A 13,357-nucleotide genomic window follows, 5' to 3' on the forward strand; every position below is an offset into this window, starting at 1 on the left:
CAGCTTCTTTCAGTTGAGGCTCCTTGCTGAACTAAAGCTCTAAGTTCCACTGGCGGAATTTGAAAATGCAATCCACACACTGGATCCTGTTTCATATTCAAAATGTCAATTCAAAATGTTACTGATTGTGTTTAAATGTGTGCACTCTATGGGTCCTCTTTATTTGAGGGAGTTACTGCAGTCCTAGACTCCACCCAGAGCTTCTGCCGGCTGTGTCCAAAGCCAGGCTCAAGACCAGAGGGGACAGAGGCTTTTTTGTGGCAGAATATGGAACAGCGCCCTCTGCTTGTCAGATCCTCTCAATCTTTAATGCAGTTTAAGACTAGCCTGAAAACCCACCTCTTCTCCCTGGCATTTAACACTCGACAGGAAAAGAAAAATAAGACACCTGTATATCCTATGTATTGTGTGATCTGTAGATTTGTTTTTTGTTGACTTTTATGTGAAGCGATTTGTCAGCTGTTTTTAAAAGTTCTATATAAATAAACTTGGAATTGAATCAAACAGGTTAAGAATCGGTTTAATAAATGTGCCACATGCAGCCTAAATATGCACTATGTGACTTTTCTGGAGGGTGGCTTGTTTCCGTGGTTATTTCCTTGCTTAATATGACATTATACTGATCTATCAAACTTGAAACAAGCAGGTGATATCATGAAGCCAAGTTACAGGTCAGGTCTGTGGAGAGATTTGACAAATGTATTTATTTATTTCATAAGATAAGAATACCTTTAACTGAATAGATGCTAGATACGTTTAATGCAATACTATGGAACATTCCCAGCCAAGCAATAACATCTCCATGGAGACAAGCAGATGACAAAACCCCATCCAGAAAAGTTACATAGTGCACCTTTAAAGCTCTTTCCCCTGACAAGTCATTTGCGCGTATAAACCCGTGGTGCATGTGCGTTTGTTTGTGTGACATAAAGGACGACCCGTGAAAAGCTGCTGCTGTTAAAAGGTTAAAGTGGTACAGACGCGCGGGAGGGTCACCAATGTAAATGTCAACATCTGAAACAAGACAGGGAATCGATTCACACCAAGGCTGAATCGTGTGCGGCTGCCTACAGCATCTGCATTTTATTCCATGAATTAATAATTATAATAAATTACTACTACTACTACTACTAATACTAATTAATCTGACTTTATAGTACTGTTTTGGACACTCAAAGTCGCTTTACAAACCATAAGACAACAATAGGGCGACAGTAGCTCAGTTGGTAGAGTGTTCTGATCAGAAGGTTGGCAGTTTGAACTGATAAAGCGGTCAGATCTGCTGACCCATGGGTTGACGGTGCAATTCCAGCTTCCACAGATGAATACTGTTGTTGTGTCTTTGGCAAGACACTTCACCCACCTCGCTCCCAGTGTCTGTGTACACTGGTGTGTGAATGTGTGTGAATGGGTGAGTGGTTCCTTGATGTAAAGTGCTTTGAGTTTCTTAACGGTAGAAAAGTGCTATATAAAAATCTGACCATTTATCATTACAAAATGACGGTAGAAATTATGGGGTGAATTCCAGATTGAACAGGTGAGTTTTTAGTTGTGATCTGAAGGGCTGTAGTGAGTCTGAGTTCCTGGGGGGCAGCAACAGTGAAGGCTCCAACCCCCAAGGTTCGATGTTGTGTGCTGATGAGGAGAGTGAGGAGGTCGGTGTCGGCTGATCTGGGGTGGCGGGTGGGACGGTGCTGATGGAGAAGGTCGCTGAGAGGGGGAGGGGCCAGGTTATGGAGGGACTTTAGATGATGACATTGTATTGGATGCGGTATTGTACGAGGAGTCGGTGGAGTTTCTCCTTTCTCCTGGAGCGGGTGTGGGCTAGGAGGTGGGTGCGGTGTCCAGTGTTTGAGAGGACGCGTGTTAGAGTTCTGGATAAAGCTTAATAAAATGACATTTTGTCAAAGTTTAATTAATGTGGCATAAACAGTAACATAAATGAGCACTTTCTTCTTATTTATAGTCTGGATTTAATTAAAATTACTTCAAATTTAGCTTTTAAAATATTAATTATATTATTATTATAAGGGCCCATTTAAATTATTTTCACCAAATGAGTGTCCCACAAACTCACCCACAGCCCTTAAAAAAGAATAAAAATTGGATACGAGAGCTGTGTAGTAGCATTTTGTGCAATGTCTTCTTTCCTTTAAACATTCAAATAAATCTTTAAGCATATTCTTTAAGCTGCATGTCGCACCAAACAAAATATTGACCTCTTGGGGTTTTAAGGCCGATACCTGGTGCACTAAAAAGCACAAATATCGCTCTGAAATATCGGCCATATTGGTATGTCTCTAATTAACACTAAAATAATGTAAGATAATCCCAGTGAACCATTTATAAATAGACTATTTGTTGCAGCTCATGCCTTTTAATGAAACAAACAGCAGAATGTAGAAATAATTAACCACAAAAGGGACTTACTCACCTCTCCACCGCTCAAATCTCATCATATTACAACAAAAACACCCCAAAATCTCCCACTTTCACAGCGAAAAAGTACTCACCATAAATATTGAGGCCCAAAATATACAGGGTGTCCATAAAGCCTCTTGATAAGATATATTAATCAGACTTGCTCTATTGTACTCAGTAGTTATAAAAGTTTTTAATCACATTGTATATTTCATGTGTTCCTCTATCAAACATTTCCAGACCGTTGGATTACAAGGGATGGACCAGTTGCGTTTGCACCACGTTCACCAGACATCACACCTCTGGATTTTTTTCTATGGGGCTGTGTTAAAGATATCGTATATCGAACAAAGATATGGGACATTACTGAACTAAAGCAAAAGATACAGATACGATTGAACCATTGATGAGGCTCTGCTACAGCGAACACGACAAGAAACCCAGTCCCGTCTTGATGTGCCTCGTCCCACTAATGGAGCCCATATAGAGGTGGATTAAATGAGGTCAAACACTTTGTAAACCACTGAGTGCAACAGAACAAGTCTGATTAAGATGTCTGATCAACCGCCTTTGTAATGCATTTTTAATAGTAAACAGACTTTATGGACACTCTATTGTTCCAGCCTTCATATTTGGAACGATAAATCAATATAGTAATTATTGTGAGAGGCCTAAACCATTAAATAGACTAGTTTCATTAAAAGATATGAGTTACAACAAATAAACAGCAGAATATACCAGTTATTAGCCATAAAAAAGACTTATTCACTCCTCTAAAGGTGCAATATGTAACTTTTTTTCTTTTTTTTCCCTTCATTATTATGCATTTCTCTGGTGCGACTTATACTCTGGAAAATACGGTAACAGCTTTTTCCCACAGTATGGCATTAAACCCTTTAAAGATGAGTAGGTGAATTTAATTAATTTGGTGTAGTTGTGTTGAAGTGTAACCTGATAACTCTGACATCCCGTACACATGTATACTTACATTGTCTGTATACTTAAATTGTCTGCTCTAGTCTTTAAAGTTGTCACTGTTCGATTTGGCAGAGAAAGTGATGCTTCTATAAAAACATTATTATGACAAGCTGACAGCCCGTGTGGCACTGTAAAGAGCAGGTTGAAACATAATGATCAAAGAACGCCAGTGTGCCGCTGACGCCTCTTCTAGTGACTCACATTAAAAACACTTGTCTCATTTGCACTACATTTACAGCCCAGTGCAGGGTCTAACGGTGATCTGAATTGTCACGGGACCCGCCTTCCTTGTCTTTAAAGATTTGGCATATTTTTGGAGCGGTCGCCTGCCAATCAGCTGGTAACCACTTGGCATGGCGCTTTTGGATCCTCTGTTGGAGCAGATGGCTGACTTGTGCACATCCGAGCCACAAACTTGGTGTGTGTTCCCTCCAGCAGTCCGGCATATTGTGCAAACCATCAGGAAAAACTGGTCCCCCACTCAATGCACAGCGCGTTTCATCGTGTAAACCCAATTTCAAAAAGTCCTCTGGTTTGTTTTCACCCATAGACTCTATGTAAATGGACATAGCTAACCTGCTAGCCGCCACGTTCCAAACACGAAGTGAGAATTGGGCACGCTTCTAGCTCCATCGACTCTGGCTCCAATTCACTTTATATTGAAAAATTGTTGCCCCTCTCTCTGTAACTGCTGCTGTCAGACTCGTCTTTTGGTAAAAGATCATGTGAGAAAACCATGGCGACAACAATAACTTGGCTCATCGTTACTGGATTTTGCTAATTGTGATCACTATGAAGATGATACAAACTCTAAAACACACACCAAATCATAACATGACAAAGATGGTGGGATGTTAAAATCACAATGGTTAAAACAGAATGAGCAATTTCTGGCTCACCATATTTTAACCCCCTCTACATGATCCTGGTGGTTTATTTGGCTATTATGTCTGTAAATCAGTAACAGACAAATCAGATGCTTACTTTCCCAGAGGTGCAGGTGGGAAGGAGTGCTACCTTCAACAGCCTCGCTTCAGATTGGCTCTTTGGTTGCTATGATACTTGTGGTCGGAATTCTGCTCTAAATTCATCATGATAACACTTAATCTGTAAATATTCAAAATTTCGAAACCTTCTGTCACAATATTTTAACCCCCTCTACATGATCCTGATGTTTTTATTTTGCTGGGTTCAGATTCTCTGTTGGGCAACAAGGCATCAGGACCTAGAGGGATAGGTGTAACTATTCTGTCTGAAAAACTTCAGAGAATTTTCAGACAGTATGAGATTCCTGTCTTTTTCAAGCCTACAAACACTTTTAGACAGAAACTGGTTCACCCAAAGGACAAAACCCCAAGTCATAAACAAAGTAATCTAGTTTACTCCATTCAGTGTAGTGAAGAGTGCAGTGAGCATTACACTGGAGAAACTAATCAGCTACTCCATAAGAGGATGCACCAACACCATCGAGAGAGCTCCTCTGGACCCCAGTCTGCTGTACATCTCCATCTCAAAGACACGAACCACTCCTTTGAAGATGGTGAGGCAGAGATCTTAGCCAAAGGAAACAAAAATGATTTGGGAGGGGAGTTAAAGAAGCTATTTTACTAGGAAAGACAATCCTTCCTTGAGCAGGAATGAGGGCTTGAGACATCACTTGTCTCCCATCTATAACTCTATCCTTAGACCCAAAGCAAAAAAAAGAAACAAATAGAACAATACCGGGAATATTACAGGTTGAATAGAGTCGTTAAGGCTGAAACTGTAAACAATAGCTGTTTCCAGTTAGCTCCTCCCTTCAGACAGATATAAGGCAGTGTCCACCAGCAGTAATCTGACCAGAACTGAAGAAGCGGATGAGCAGTGAAACATCTTCACTCCTACAACGATTTGTCCAGTTGACAGACTTAAACTTTGTCTTTTGCTATGGGTCAAACCTGAATGACTGAGGGATTACACAGACACTGTGTCTGTAACTCGAGATATGAACTTACTAATAACGGACAAATCAGGCGCCTTCTTTCCCTGAGGTTCGTCCCGCTAGTATTAGCAACAGGTTTGATTGACAACGTTGCCAAGCGCCCACTCTCTCCTAAACCAGCGGTGTGGGCAGGAAGGGGTGTTACCATGTACAGCCTCACTCCGGATTGGCTCCTTGGTTGCTATAATACTCGGCGTCATTATTCCTAATATGCATCTAGACCCCATATTCGCTGCTATAACTGCTAGCCATGATGAACTAACGCCCCATGCTGTGGACTCCCAATAATACTTGAGTTTTTGAAGCGTGTGGCATTTTTAGCACACGCGTACACACAAACTAGCCCTGGTCTGAATAATTGATGAGCTGCTTGTATGCTAGCTGTGGAAGATTGTCGTTAGCTAGCCACACAGCTGGTCACAGGCTCATGGGGAATCGTGAGACTGTGTTTTGTCACGCTGTGCTTTGAGCTGCGGCGTTTTCTCTTATCGCTCACTCTGAATCGCTCGCTGTTTGTTCTTGACAAATGACAGATTTTCTGCTAAGTTGGTTGATTGCTTCTTTTGATTCTTGAGACGTGATTAGTGGACGTGTTTTTCATGTGGTCCAGAGAGACTTAATATTAGGCGTCACAACATCAGGGCCATTTCGGTTTTATTTTCCTGTTAGAACAGTCATTTGCACATTGATCTGGTGATGTTTATGGTCTAGACACTTTTTGAGTTGGTTTAGTTTAAACAGTGGCATTTGGCTGTGGGTTTGTTGCCAAGACAACACATCAAAATTACTTCTATTGATCCAAGTAGGTTCATATATGTATATAAAGTTTAAAGTTAGACACACCTTTTCATTTTTTATTATGTGTTTATTTCCATGATTATTCCTATTGCAGATTGTCACTGAAACATCAAAACTATGAATGACACATGTGGAGTGTAGTAAAAAAAAAAAAAACTCAAAATAACTCTAAATTTATTTTTGATTTAAATATATATATATATATATATATATACTATTTCAGGAAACTTCATCTTGAACCTCAGTGAGAGAAGGACAAGGGTTTGCAGCTGTCGACAAAGCAAAGGGAGGACACTCTGAGGATTTAAATATAAAATATGAAAAAAATATTAAGTTGCGTTATTTCATTTTTTTTTTTAATTTACTCCATAATTCCATATATCTTACTTCATATATTTAATGTGTTCTGTGTGTTTATAAAATGTAGAAAGTCGTAGGCATCTCCATGGAGATGAGAAAGCTCACGCTAGAAAAGTTGCACAGTGCAGCTTTCATGTGTCCAAACTTTTGACTGGTCATTTGTCTGTCACTGCACTCATTTTCAGATCTGGCGTTACAGCCTTTTTCCCCTCTTGAGTGCGAGGGACGGCACTTGTATTTCTCAGCTGACAAACCTTTTAAAATCCATGTGACCTACAATGATCAAACTCCGCTCTCGTCATATTGTGTCTAATTATCTGCCATTGTCGCCCATTTTCCTTCACCCAAATGTGACCCTGCACTTTAACTCCGTTTTGTGATTCCGTGAGCTGTGTTTGTGTCAAATGCACTTGAACCTATGCAGTCTATAGTGTTAATATTTAATAACGCCACAGTCAGACGGACACACAAATGCAGAGATAACAGAGCAGAGAGCAGGACCCGTTACCATGGTGACACGCCCCATGTGTAGGAGCAGGGGCCTCTTGAATAAATGACCTTGACAAGCCAGATGTCTATCGGCCTATTTGACACACAAAAACACGCACGCACACACACGCGCACCTGTACACACATACGGGCACACCCCCACAAACACATACACACAAAGAACACACACACACATGCACACACACACATTCAGGCACACATACACACATGCCCATACACAACCACACACAAAAACACACACTTGCACATACGCACACAAAAACACACTCACAAAAACACACACACTTCTATATCTGACCCTATTCTTAAATCTATGTCTCCAGTTGCAGATGGGGTTTTTAGTAAATCCACTCAGAATATAGGAGTTAAACATGTACTTATCTCTGCAATATTTCTACATAATATAAGTTGAAGGGCTGGATTTTTTATTTATGTCTTTATCTTTACATTTAATTGTGTTTAAATCAGCCCTGTTGTTTGTGTCACTCTATAGTTATAATCTCTGACACCCGTGGATCATGTTATAATTTGCATATTTTAACTTGCAATATTCATCTAAAACGACTTAATAAAAGAAACAACGCTGCAAACGTCATGACAACAAAGAGCCGTGTAGCTGTCGGCGCCCCCTATGGACAGCTGCACATCACACTAGTGAGCAGCAGATTTTTTTTGTCATTTGCACCAAAATGACTATGTGACGCTGCAGAATCCTACGAGTATCATTGATTCAGAAAATAAAACTGGAGAATGAAGTAAATATGTCACAGTGGGCGTGTACCAGTGGAGGTGAAAACGAGGAATGATCGGCAAAATGGCGTCTTGAAAATAAGTGATGAAAGAATCACTCCAAATACAACTTCAGAGGACGAATGAGAAAAGAAATTATAATATGGTTAAAAGCTCTGAAAAGTCCCATTTTGCAGAATAGGTCTGAGAAAAGGTGCACTATGTAACTATGTATTTTCTGGCGTAGGCTTGTCTCTATGGAGATGCCTGGAATACCTGGAATATCTCACAATCAGGCATTAATCTCATCTTGCATATATCCAATTACAGGTGTTTCTACTGCAAAAAATAAAAAAACACTTTGAGAAACATGCAACTTGCTGTGAGCAGACTCGCCTCTCCACAGATCTATCTTCAACCAATGCATGAAAGATTATTCAATTAATTAAATGCCGAACTGTGTAACACTGCAGGCAAAGCAACTACATCACCATGGAAATGTGCAGGTGGCAGATTCTCCAACATAAAAGTGAGGTAGTGCACTTTTAAACGCCGACTTGTCTATAAACGGTGCAATGCCATACACTACATAAAAGACATTACTGTTATTCTCCGGACTATACGTTGCTCTGGAGTATAAGTCACACCAGCCAAAAAATGCATAATAATGAAGAAAAAAACATATATAAGTCGCACTGGACTATAAGTCGCATTTTTTGGGGGAAATTTATTTTACAACACTCGATTGGGAAAGTTACATATTGCACCTTGAACTTCCAAACTAATACAAGAATTCAGGAACATGAGTGTAGAGTTTGAAACAGCAGAGTGAGCAGAATCTACACAGGGCTTCATTTTACCTTATTAATTACAACCTTTGCTAATTGCGAGTGTTGGAGCCGTGTCTTCATTTACATTAATCTCTCGGCCGTAATGAGCTGTTGTGTGTTGACTCCATGTCGTGGTGAAATGGATGCACACATACAAGTCTCTCTGGAATACGGCTTTCTCCAAGACTTTTCCCTAGACATCCATGTAGCTAATCTTAATCCTAAAGCTGTTAATCCTCACAAAGGCATTTAAAGGCAACGCAACGACTCCCCAAAGACGAGACGCCACTAATGGGACACAAGTCAAGTTGTCAAGTTTACTGCATGTGGGACTAATTAAAAAATCGAAATATCTGCAAACAAACTGAGCATTTATTACAAATATTGCACTTTGTAACTTTTTGAGTGAAGGGTCGGCACCTGCTGGTCGACATAGAGATGGTCCATCTATACTGAAGATAAATAAGTTTACATAATAATATATCTGTCCCTATTCAAATAAACAATAAAGATAAAATAAATACATTTAATGCCATACTGTGGAGCTTTCCAACACAGTAATAGAACCTCCACCAGAGAAACAAACAAACAAAAAAAACATTATGAAGCTTTACATGGAAAATAGAAACAAACTGATTCTCTCTATACCTTTTTTTTTTTTTTTGCTGGTACAGTCTGTAATAAAACAATTATTTTTAGTAGAAAGCAGAAATTTCAAAGACATCTGTATTCAAACCCTTTACTACATACAGGATCTGACGGTTCCTCCAGGCCAGCCGAGAGACATAGTCCCTCCAGCATGTCCTGGGTCTTCCCCAGGGCCTCCTCCCAGTGGGACATGCCCGGAGGAACACCTCCCTAAGGAGGCATCCAGGAGGCATCATGAACAGATGCCCGAGCCACCTCAGCTGCTCCTCTGAACATGGAGGAGTAGCAGCTCTACTCCAAGCTACTCACCCTGTCTCTAAGGGAGCGCCCAGCCACCCTGTGGCGGAAACTCATTCCGGCCGCTTGTATCCACGTTCTTGTTCTTTTGGACATTACCCAAAGCTCATGACCATATGTGAGGGTAGGAACGTAGATTGACCAGAAAATCGAGAGCTTTGCCTTTGGACTCAGCTCCTTCTTTACCATAACAGTCCGACACATCGACCACATTTTTCCTAAACATTTGTATCAAAAGTCTTTTTTTCAAATTGCTTGTATTCCCATAGTCAGGTCAAGTGTACGTGGCTCCATGAAGGGCCTCTAGTCTCTGCTCTCTTTTTGAACTCCTCATAGTCAGGGTCATCATCAGGATTTGGTCTTTTTTAACCAGGGGAGTATGAAGCCTGAGAGGAAGAGACTAAAGCCTCATCGAGATAAAACTGGACAGGAAGTAGTAACGCTAACAATGAGGCTGGGGGCGCTGTTGTGCATAGAGCCTGTTGAATAATCTGGTAATGAAGTTTTACACTCACACCTGCTTATGCTTAAAAATGTTTATGTTTTAAACTGACTTATATACTTGTTTGTTTTGTTTGTATTTTTTTTTTCTGTATTTTGAACAGGACGCCCATGACAAAGAGTCTCATTAGGTTTAGTGTTTCTCATTAGGTCTCCCTGGATAAATAAATATTAATTAAATAAAGATAAAGGTAAAACTATACAGGCTGTCCTTACAGTCTCTTTACAAGACACAGTGTAGTCGGCACTAGTCAATTTTTTACTGAAATATAGGCCAACAAAAGGATGTATACAGCACGATCTTCCAATCACGAGCCAAACTGACCCAGAATGACCCAGATAAAGACACTGAGTAATGAGGAGAAATCTGCAGAAGAAAAAGAAGCTCTGAGACACTGTGGACAAATGCCTGTGTAGATCTAGTCTTAACAAGATAACTGCCTTATCCCACCAAATCCCCCTCTGTTATCTGGCAACATCCTGCACACACCAGCACCAAACTCACTCAACAAATGGTTTACACACGAGATAAACATACAGGATATCTGCAGCTAATGTAAAACAAACAGATGATTTATGACTTGCAGCCGTCACTTGAAGTTGCACTTTGTAACTTTTCTGCCACCTGCTTGTTTCCATAGAGATCCCTTGCCTGGAATGTTCCATAGTTTGGGGTTAAATGTGTCAATCTTCACTTTCAGATGTTTTGGCTGTGTCCAATGTCCACATTATTCCCTACAGGGGGCGCTATTTAGGGGTCATGCCATTTATAGTGGTGTCCAAATGTGAGACTTGTTGCCCCGGGCCCCTAAATTTCAGTCGACGGCCCTGTTTATCCATAATATTCTCTGTTAAAGTTATAATTATTCATATCCATTACAACTTTAATCATTATCGTGACATAATCGTTAATCACAGTTGTTTTCACCATGATAATCGTCACACAAAATGTTTATATTGTCCCTTGCCTAACGCTGAGTCTGTGTGTTCTGTCTGCCCACAGCGTGTCCGCAGGGCACCTTTAAGTCCATTCAGGGGGCAGGCCTGTGTCAGCAGTGTCCACTCTACAGCCGCTCCACCATCGAGGCTGCCACTCTGTGCGGCTGTCGGAACGGATACTACCGAGGAGACATGGACCAGCCCGAAGACTCCTGCACCAGTCAGTCTATTATGCTCTTCCTCTAAAATGTTTGCATTGACAGCACATTTACACAAACAACATAACTGTATTTGGTACTTTGGTTTAGGCAAGACAAGTTTATTTGTAGAGCACAATTCGTACACACAGGTAATTCAAAAGTGCTTTACAAAATAAGAAAGGCATTAAAATCACAATACAATAAAATCAAAACATAAATAATAATCATAAAGTGAACATTAAAAGAGAACAGTGCAGAATAAAACCCTTTCAGTCATATGCACAGCTAAACAGAACTGTTTGGAGCCTGGATTTAAACATTGTCAAAGTAGAGGCCTGTCTCACATCTTCAGGAAGACTGTTCCAGGTTTTAACTGCACAAAACTCAAACACTGATTCAACATGTTTAGTCCTTGTTTAGTCCTTGTTTAGTCCTGGTTTAGTCCTGGTTTTGTCCTGGTTTTGTCCTGGTTTTGTCCTGGTTTAGTCCTGGTTTAGTCCTGGTTTAGTCCTCAGAGTATGAGATGTTCATGTGGCTCTAACATGTGGGAGATGTTCTTTGGTGCTGGTCCATGGAGGGACTTGTTCACAAGCAGAGCTGCTTTAAAGTCTATTCTCTGAGCCACAGGAGCCAGAGACCTGAGCACAGGACACATGTGTGAAGTACTTCCTGGTTCTAGTCAGGACCCGAGCAGCAGTGTTCTGGGTGTAGTACATGTCTTACCGCTCATTTAGAGAGGCCAGTGAGCAGGACTTTACAGTAGTCTAACCTACTGGAGACAAATGCAAGGATAAGTCTCTCTAAGTCTGTTTTTTACAGTAAGGTTTAAAGACTTGAAATGACTTGAAGCTCAGAGCAGATGACTTGGACTCGATTTGGACTCGGCCTTGTCACAGCCAGGGGCAGTGCCAGATATTTTTGGTTGGAGGAACTAAGGGGGGCTAAGTTCTTCAATGGAGGTGCACACTTAACATGTTCATTCATAGATGTAAGCATATCTCCCACCCTCTACCATGTTTGAGTTGCTGTTTTAAACCAGTTTAAATGTAGTCAGCCCCTGTAGTGATTTATAAAAACCTAATATGGAGTCATTTTCAATTTCAGTCTCATTTTGAACACTCTCTGGTTGCCATTTTTGTCGAGCTTGGAAAATGGAGCTATGGTGGAGCGTTGGCCTTTCTATTGGAGGGTAGGCTACTATTTCAATACTAAGAAAAAGACTTGATACTCTAAAAGCTAATATCGATACCACAATAATAATAAAATTAAAAACATTTTTCTTAGGAAATAGAACTAAACTTACTATTTTTGTAAAGCCCAAAATCACAACAGCAGTCGCCTCTTAGGGCTGAACATGAGAACTGATTTAACCAACAGAAAGTTAGAAAATCAACAATGAAACAGAAAGAGACAAGCAAATGAATCCACAGAAAACAACAAAATGGAGAAGTGTCCCAGAGCGCCCCCTGTCCTTAGAACCTCCTTCTCAGTAAGAAAAAACTAAAAAAAAAAAACAGTGGGAAAAAGAGAAACCTCGAGGAGAACCACAGTGAAGGAGAGATCCACTCCCCTGGACTAAACCAGGAACCAGAACAGAAACAACTCAAATCGGCCATTTCTGATCAGACAGACAGAACCACTTTAAGGACTGGGAGCAAACATCATTGCACAGAGGACAACAAACATGGTTGCTGGATTGAGGAGGCACAGGACTTTAAACCAGGATGAGGGGCCCTTTTTACTCTCATACACCTGGAATACTGTCCTGAAGAAGTCGCACTGCAGATGGCGCTGTCGTCATGCCTGCACCGGTAGGATAACGGCGCCCAAACCTGTTTAAATCAGCTGACTGGACACGCCACAGTAACATCACGTGACCACTCTGAGGCGCTAGTGAGCAATCCAAACTGTCAGGGATGAAAACAAAATGTACCTTTCTATGTGCATCTGTCTTTCACTGTTTAACCGTTTCTTCTTGACTTCATGGAGATGTTATTGTGTTGCCTCGAAAGTTCCATATTATGACATTAAACTTGCATATCTCCATGGTGAGAATCAGGACATCAGAGCATGTTACAGGTCAAATCTGTGGAGAGGCGTTGCGGCACTTAAGATTTTGTCTCTTTTTTTAAACAATAAAAATGCCTTCTTTTTTCCATGGAGAT

General features: G+C 40.7%; 1 protein-coding gene across 1 annotated transcript in view; it reads left to right on the forward strand.

The window, feature by feature from the left end:
- The window catches only part of LOC117369783 (ephrin type-B receptor 1-like), a 169,018-nt gene that overhangs the window by 72,624 nt on the left and 83,037 nt on the right, over positions 1-13,357 (forward strand). The window contains exon 6 of the mRNA XM_033965119.2: positions 11,057-11,212. Coding sequence (XP_033821010.2) covers positions 11,057-11,212 — 156 coding nt within the window. The remainder of the gene's footprint in view (positions 1-11,056; positions 11,213-13,357) is intronic.

This window comes from Periophthalmus magnuspinnatus, chromosome 4 (assembly GCF_009829125.3).
Source record: "Periophthalmus magnuspinnatus isolate fPerMag1 chromosome 4, fPerMag1.2.pri, whole genome shotgun sequence".
NCBI classification, from domain to species: domain Eukaryota; kingdom Metazoa; phylum Chordata; class Actinopteri; order Gobiiformes; family Gobiidae; genus Periophthalmus; species Periophthalmus magnuspinnatus.